Below are 8,452 nucleotides of genomic sequence, written 5' to 3'. Positions count from 1 at the left end.
CAGGGGCTAAGCCTTCCATTTCAAATCCTGTGACTCCTGCAGAAAGCTTGAAGCAATCGTGTAGTATTTACGAATAAAACATTTACAAATACAAACTTTTCACAAATCTTATTAATTGGTGGGCTGGCTCATGTGGATTGTGCCAATATGTATTTTTAGGGTTAAATTGGCTTAGACTGGGGGAAAATCTTTGATCCTTAACAAGGACTCCATCAAATCAGGGTTTTTTTCTGATCACATGACATGACCTGATCGCCTCACAAATAACGGAGAAAATTAAATATTTTTGATCCTTGATATCCTTGGTCCTTGAAAAGGACTTCATCAAATCAGGGACATTTTTCCGATCACAGGAAGCCGTCGCACGTCCCGATCGGCCCATAAATAAGGGAGAAAACAAAACTGGCTTGTAATTTGTTGTTTTTGAAAATGTAGTTCACGAAATCCTCTATAGGGGCGCCACTGTACAAAAAAACAAAAACTCGCGTCAAATGGTCAAAATCTGGATGGGACACCAGGCAAACAGAAATCAGCAGCAAGCAACTGTAGCGAGTGCAAAAAAGTGGTGCATACTTTTGGGGGACCAAAAATTTTTTTAAAAATTCAGCGACCTTCTGCCGATTTCTGTTGGCCTGGTGTCCCATCCAGATTTTGACCATTTGATGCGAGTTTTTGTTTTTTTTTTTCAAAGCCAGTTATAAGACAGTTTGGTTTTCTCCGCTATTTATGGGACGATCTGGGCGTGCGACGGCTTCCTGTGATCGGAAAAATGTCCCTGATTTTATGGCGTCCTTATCAAGGACGAAGGATCAAGGATAATTTTCCAAGACATATATATCTTGTTTTCTCCGTTCTTTGTGGTCCGATCGGTACGTGCGATGGCTTCATGTGATCGGAAGAAAATCCTTGATCTGATGGAGTCCTTATCAAGGACCAAGAGTATAGGAAATTTTTACAGCCGCATATATTTTGTTCTTTCCGTTATTTATGGGGCAATCAGGGCGTGCGATATCTTCCTGTGATCGGAAAAATGTCCCTGATTTGGTGAAGTCCTTTTCAAGGACTAAGGATATCAAGGATCAAAAATATTTAATTTTCTCCGTTATTTGTGAGCCGATAAGGACATGCCATTGCTTCCTGTGATCAGAAAAATACCCTGATTTTATGGATTCCTTGTTAAGGATCAAGGATTTTCAAACAGTCTAAGCAAATTTAACCATAAAAATACATATTGGCACAATCCACATGAGCCAGGACATCAATAAATAAGATTTGTTAAAAATTTTTATTTGTAATGATTTGTTTGTAAATATTTCATTTGTAAATGTTTTATTTGTAATGGTGTCACACGATTTGTAATGGAAGGCTTGGCCCCTTTCGTTATTGCTCAGTAACAGCCACCACAGAAGCCTCCACAGCACATGGGACAGCACGATCCACAAGGGCCATACATTTTTGACCCGTAATAGTTCTGGAATATATAAATAAGATTGCTTTAATTTGATAAATTTTATAAGTGACAAGATTAGTTACCTGAAACCAAATAGAAGCTCCAAACTAAACAAAAATTCGTTCTGTGCTAATTGGATTGGCCTGAGTCGCCCAAGAACATACGCACTCGTGGGAGTCCCTTGTCGAGACGTCTGAGGGCAAACAAAAACCCTGGCGATGCCGTGCTACCGATGTCTCCTCACAGAATCCTTCTGGATCCACAGGGGAAATACAACTTTTGTTTCATTTTTTTTTTACCAATTTTTGTTGATTAAATTTGCAAAATACCTTTACTGGGCTTATATCTAGTGTATTTATCTAGGTCGTTGTTAGTTTTCCGAAATATTTCATTCTCTTTATTGATTTCATGTATTATATTCTACTAAAAAACCTACAATTACAATTTTATCTGAATTCTATTTGCTAACATTGCCTTCCTCGTTTGCAGAAGTATTAAGATCACTGTTGTTGCAAATTTCTCCAGACGATCCGCTAACATTTGCGACATATAATGCAGGGTCGATTACCTTCGGTATGGGTTTTATTTCGGTACCAAGTTCCTTTTCAATCCGATGAAGATCAAAGCGATCCTCGTAAGTTATTAGATTTATAGCAATTCCTAAAATATTAATTGAAAAAAGATTGAAGATTAAAATGAGTTTCTTAACTAATTGGGTTGATTCAAAATTCAAAAATAAAATATAAAAACACAAGGAACTTTTCTCACTTTTCTCAAGTTTTTAAAGTGAAAATTTTGTAAACAAAAACCTAAAAAATATAATCAATTTTTCAGACGGTTAGCTGAGGACTACAAAGTGCTCTTTTTAGATCTTTTAGTGATCATTTTAGAATCATAGTTCATTACAACCAGATGTAAGATACGTAGGTAATGTGAAAAAATAAGCACATAAAAAAAAACCATGGTAAAAATGGAATTTTATTTAATTAAAAAATGTTGCTCAAGAGCTTCTGGAAATGCGGATTGGGAATCTATAATTCTGATTCTATGATTGATTTGATCGTATCTTCGGAATTGTGGATTTTTGTTCTTTTCGGGGGCGGGAAGGGTCGTGCAAAAATTTTGTAATACAAGTTTGACAGTGTCAGGAGTCTGGAGTTTGGAAGTCTGAATTTGGTTGCTCTAGCTTTTATAGTCTCTGTGATCATTTGGACCATTGGACATGGTTATATCGACTCTGCTACTGATGCTGATCAAAAATAAACATTTGGGGTTTATGGGGTCGGAAAACGATTTCTGCTGGGTGTTAAACACATCCACTTTCAGAAAAATCTAATATGACGCTATATTCTTTATCGTATCGGTTATAAAAAGTTTAAAGACCGACGTTTTTTTGTCTTATATCGAAAAAGTCAACACAGTGTTTTGAAATATTTTGTAACTTAAACTCGTATTTTAGGATTATTACTTACCCAAATGACCGAATCGTCCAGAACGCCCAATACGATGCAAGTATGTCTCAGCCATTCGAGGAAAATCAAAATTAATTACAACATTAACGGCCTGTACATCAATTCCTCGAGTAAATAAATCAGAGCAAACTAAATTCCTACAGAGACCTTGACGAAAGTCATGAAACACTCTGTTTCTATGTGCTTGCGCCATTTTTGCATGTATATAATAGCAACAATAGCCAAGCTCTGTAATTTTTTTAGCTAATAACTCGACACGTTGCGTAGAATTGCAAAATATTATAGATTGGTTAATTTGCAACTTTGAAAATAACGTGTTTAAGCAGTGTACTTTTTGACGTTCTTGTACAAATGCATAGTACTGAGTGACACCTTTTAACGTCAGTTCCTCCATAAGGTTTATTTCGTATGGCTCGCGTAAATGCTTCTCCATAAAATTTTTCACAGTCAGTGGAAATGTTGCAGAAAATAGCAGTATCTGTGGATCCTTTGGCAATTTTAATATAACATGATCCAGCATGCCTTGAAAATCAAGCGACAGTAGTTTATCGGCTTCATCCAAAACTAATATCCTGCAATGCGACATATCAGCAACTTTCTTATCCATCAAATCCAATATTCGTCCAGGGGTCGCAATAATTAATTGTACTGAAAATACAAATAAAACCATTACTCGATATGAAGCGAGGCGGAACGGTGCGAGTCGCTGCTACAGCCGAAACTCTCCATTTATACCTCATACTCAGTCAGCATGGCTCCCCTCCGCCCTCGCAGCAGTCAGGATACAAAATTTCGTTGACCTAGCTCGTATTGTTTTTGAGAACTAGGCGTCAAGCAAGACGGACAGACGGACATAGCTCAATCGATTCGGCTATTGATGCTGATCAAGAATATATATATACTTTATGGGGTCAAAAACGGGGTGTTGTTTTGTTGCGCGTGTTTGTGTAGTGCAAGCGCAGTGCAATGCCTTGAGAAGATAAGGTAAAAGCAGAACAAAGATTGGAACGGTTGTATAGACTTTGGTCAGATATGCAGCTGTCTGCATTAAAAACTGCTGCCCTATTGTATGATAACACCTTCAAAGTTGAAAAACTTAAATTTTGTTTACTTCTTCGCCTCTGAGTTGTCGTTGTAAAAATTAAATATTAAAAAGTACCTTTTTGATATATACGAAGAATATCGTCTTTTAGAATGGTACCTCCAGTGGTGACCATTACTCGTATATCAAGATGCTTTGCTAGTTCAATGCATATCTGTGAAGTTTGTAAGGCCAGTTCTCGTGTAGGAACCATCACTAATGCTTGGATATAGTCTTTCGTTGGGTCTATTTGCTCTAAAACCGGAATACAATAAGCTCCAGTTTTACCAGTTCCATTTTTGGCTCGAGCTAGTACATCTTTTCCACTCAGAGCAATAGGTATAGCAGCCTCTTGAATGGGAGAGGGACGCTCCCATCCTTTTTCGAAAATACCCATAAGTAATTCTCTTTTAAGGCAAAATTCTTCAAATTCATTTCCACGTGTATCGGTCACATCCTAAAATATAAAAAAACAACAACATATAAGTACAATAAATAATCTTAACTATTATAACTATATATGCCCCATATATATATTCATTAAAATGAGATATGGTACAACAAAAATATATTCCTTCGCCCTTTAGATTTATGTGGAACTTGACGGGAACTTTCTCGAAACGGGAAAGACTCTTTTTCAGTTTAAGCGAGAATTTAACACAAAACTAATACACCAGTGTCTGGTAATCCTAGAATACAAACAAATAAAGAATACAAAGTAAACACAGACTGTTGCATCGAAGCTCACAGACACTGGCGCGGTGGAAATTACGAAGGAAATATAGAGCCCTGCATGAAGAGGCAACCTAATCGATTCGCTGGGTTTCGGTATTCGCTTTGTTTGATCAGTTAGTCTGCGTCTCAGTTTTCTGAGCGTTTTTTCAAAACGCTCGCCCAATACGGACTGAACGAAACGGATATTTTTTCTATTTGAGGGAAAAAACTCTCTTGCTATATCGTGACAAATTCTGTCCGACTGTCTGACTTGGGCAGGTCGTGCGAATTCGTGTGAATTGCTTTCATTACAAGTCGAACCATTCTCGAATCCTTAGTTGGTTCATCTTTACAGGCACTTCCAGATCAGACAGTAGCAATGCAATGGATGTCAACAATAACTCCATTTCAACGCATCACTTTCCTGAAGCAGCGGCTGCGGGCTGAAGCCGAGTGCTAGATTTGGTAGCTAAAGAAGTTACCATTAGAATTAAATAAGATTGAAACTGTGTTTTCAATGGGCGTAATATGTTGGATGTACACATATTTCGCTCACAATTAGTATGAGTTTTTTTCTATTAATCTATATGTATGTACAGAGTCATGTTGCACAAAAGTGCTCTCAGGTGTACGAAAATATACTTGAAATAAACTAGTTGGACAATCGATGCTCTAAAAAATGATGACCTCCTTAATTTGAGGCTCAAATACATACTATAATTTCAGCGAATACTCACTGTTGTTTTAAATCGGTTATCCTTTGGGGGTAGTTTTAGCTTCGATTTCCAGCCCATATCGTCACTGATGTTGGCAAGGATTTTCTGGTCATTTATTATGCTAAATAAAAAAAAAGTAAATAATTATTATGTTATAGTTTGTTTTATACTTTCGCGACTGGTACTTAACTCAATTCAAAAACAACCAATTGAGATAATTTATTGTGTAAAAAGTCGATAAAAAACCTTATTTAATCCATATTTAAAATGAATTAACTTATTCTGTCGTGTCTGAACAAATAACTTGTTTTCAATTGGAAATAAAATGGAATTAAATTAATTTAATATTTTAGAATACAATCACAAGTTCTAATAAATTTTTGCGGGAATGACGAAAGTATATTGAAGCTATCCACCTCTCTCTCCCAGTGGGGATTAGCAGTTAATGAAAATTTACCCGCCACCGCTTATTGCCACAAGACAAAACGGGAACTCGAAATAACACGTGGTCCAGTCAATATTCGAATTTTTATATTTATTTGAGATCTACTTTTAGTTAACAATTAAGCTCCCAGCACTAGTATATCACGGAAGTTTAACTTGGCATGAATAGACACCTATCGTCAGGGAATCACTTTCACATGATCGCCATCTTAAAGCCTTCCCGCATGTAGAGCGATGTCAAAGAAATACAATTAGATGCTCACTATTAATCAAATATATATATTTCTCTTAAGATAAAGCGGATGAAACTTGTAAATCATTTGTTTGATTAAAAAAGTATTAAAAAAGATATAAGTTCTTTCAGCATCTCTGTTATAAGTATTACATTAGCTTTTGTGTTCCGCATAAAGTTTATCTTTAATAACAGTTACAGTTAACAGTTAACAGATTGTACCATTTCTTTAAGTTAGCTAAAAAGATTCAATAAACTTTGTCTTTACATGTATGCTTATTTTTGTAAATAAGAACACTTTCGCCAATTTATCATTTACCAGAAAATCCAAATATGTATGTGTGAGAATGCAACATTTTGTATTCATATTTTATGTAGCGGAGAACATGCACAAATAAGAACTTTAAAAGTAAATGACTTAAATTCATACATAAATATAAATACATCAATATCATATCTCAAAAGCTGTTCTTTTTGCATTAATATTGTTTAGATAAATAATATACAAACCCCTTGTTTGATAAATTAGTGTGGCCAGAAGATATTTTTTCCGTCATCATAATTAACAGTTTTTCCCAATGTAAATTTCACTATAAAAGAGTTTTCAGTAGTAATAGCATCTACAGATTTATTTATATTGATCCGGTTTTTTTATGCAACGAAGGCCCAAAAGACATTTAAAGATTTTAGTCGCCTTACAACATGCTGTCAATAGTACCAATAACACGCTAACTCGGAAAAATGTTTTAGTTTCTCTGTAAACAAATCTTTAGGATTGGACCATGAAAAAGAAACAAATTTTATGACCACGCATTTGATACCTTCTGCACACAGAACGAATCTTGGTGGAACGATGGAAATTTATGAACAATGTGAAACGCCGATTAACACAGAGCACATAAACCACAACAAGCAGCTGATGACCATGAAAATAAAACAATTTTGGTCTGAACTGGGAAATATCAATAAGATTTAATGAATACTTTAAAAGAAAACAACAACTTGAGCTCTTCAATGGAATGAGGCTGTCTAGCGTAAACTTTGCTTTTCAAACAACTCCACAAAAAAAACCGGAGACGTAAAATCTGAAATCTGAATCTGGGTGGCCAAACTAAATTGATTGATTTACAGTCGAGCATGGCGCCGCGCCTTGTTGAAACCCGACACCGTTCAGACCTTTTTTACGCATTCCGACTATTTTCAATGTATAGCCTAACTTTTGTATTTGTAACGTAATTTAACGATAAAATGCGGCATTTAAAGGTTTGGTCGAACTTCTGCACCTTAGTCATTTATCCATAGATCCATACAAGCGATACCTTAAACGACGCCCAATTAATGTACCTGTACCAAAACCCAAGGAATCATTTTATTTCGACATTTCCGAATATTCAAAGTCCAAATTTAGAAAAATATTCCGCAGAAAATTACGAATTTTGATTTGAAAGCTTGGTTCCGGAATATAGCTGCATTTATCAGATTTTTAGAATATAAGCATAATTAAGATATTGAAGTTATGTGAAAAAGAAGCACTAGCTAGAAGAAAACGGAAAAATAAAATAACAGTTAAAACCAGAAAAAACCATTTGTTGTTTTTGTGGTTAGCAATAATGTTCGGGAATATATCCGGAACCCAGAATTGTTCAGATATTGCTGATCAGATAGTCTTTCGATGAGATGAAATTGCAAAAATTCGGAGGATATGAAATCGATCTGCTCGATTGGTCGAAAGGAACACGGCCATTACCGATAGTCAGCAATTGCTTGGAGAAATATTCAGCAGATTCGTTCAACAATGCATCTATCAGGTTCGCTGTCAGTTGAAGTTTCTTTACATAGCACCACAGATTTGATGATTTGAGGTTCATATCTATATGTATTTATATATGTATGTATATCTATGGGGACTGAAAAGCGATCACAAAATTATTCGAGTATCGGGTATACAAAGAGAGATAAATTTGTAGTTTGCTCCGCAATCGCAATCTGCACACGAAGCAATAAACAAAAGAAGCAATAACAAAACCTCTCTCGCTATGCAAGCTTTTACCAAAAGGCTCTCTAAATGATATTAGTGTTATCAATGTAGAATATTTAAATAACCATTCAATCGTAGTACTCAGTCTAGTCTTCAATATTCTAAATGTACTGAATATCCGTCCCAGAATAGCTGTGGTGCACGAATTTTTAGGGTAAATTGAATATTTGATAGAATTTATTAGAATAATGCAAAATTTTATGCATAATGTTTCTTATGTTTTATTACGTGCAGAAATTTTAATGCTTGCATCAATCAAACTTAAATTTTAACTTTCAGTTGGATACTAGTTGGAGATACATGGG

The 8,452-nt window shown here is 35.4% G+C and overlaps 1 protein-coding gene across 1 annotated transcript; it reads right to left on the bottom strand.

Moving 5' to 3' along the window:
- Window positions 1-1,817: 1,817 nt before the first annotated feature.
- Window positions 1,818-6,850, bottom strand: me31B (ATP-dependent RNA helicase me31b). The gene is made up of 5 exons (XM_033380266.1): window positions 6,620-6,850; window positions 5,455-5,554; window positions 4,082-4,460; window positions 2,923-3,570; window positions 1,818-2,110 (listed from the first exon to the last, which is right to left on the bottom strand). Exons 1-5 carry the CDS (start codon window positions 6,667-6,669, stop codon window positions 1,908-1,910), a joined length of 1,380 nt encoding a protein of 459 aa, XP_033236157.1. The 5' UTR covers window positions 6,670-6,850; the 3' UTR covers window positions 1,818-1,907.
- Window positions 6,851-8,452: the final 1,602 nt, after the last annotated feature.

This window comes from Drosophila pseudoobscura, chromosome 4, assembly GCF_009870125.1.
Source record: "Drosophila pseudoobscura strain MV-25-SWS-2005 chromosome 4, UCI_Dpse_MV25, whole genome shotgun sequence".
Taxonomy (NCBI): domain Eukaryota; kingdom Metazoa; phylum Arthropoda; class Insecta; order Diptera; family Drosophilidae; genus Drosophila; species Drosophila pseudoobscura.
Note: the sequence above shows the minus strand (reverse complement) of the source record. Positions and strands in the feature narration are given on the sequence as shown.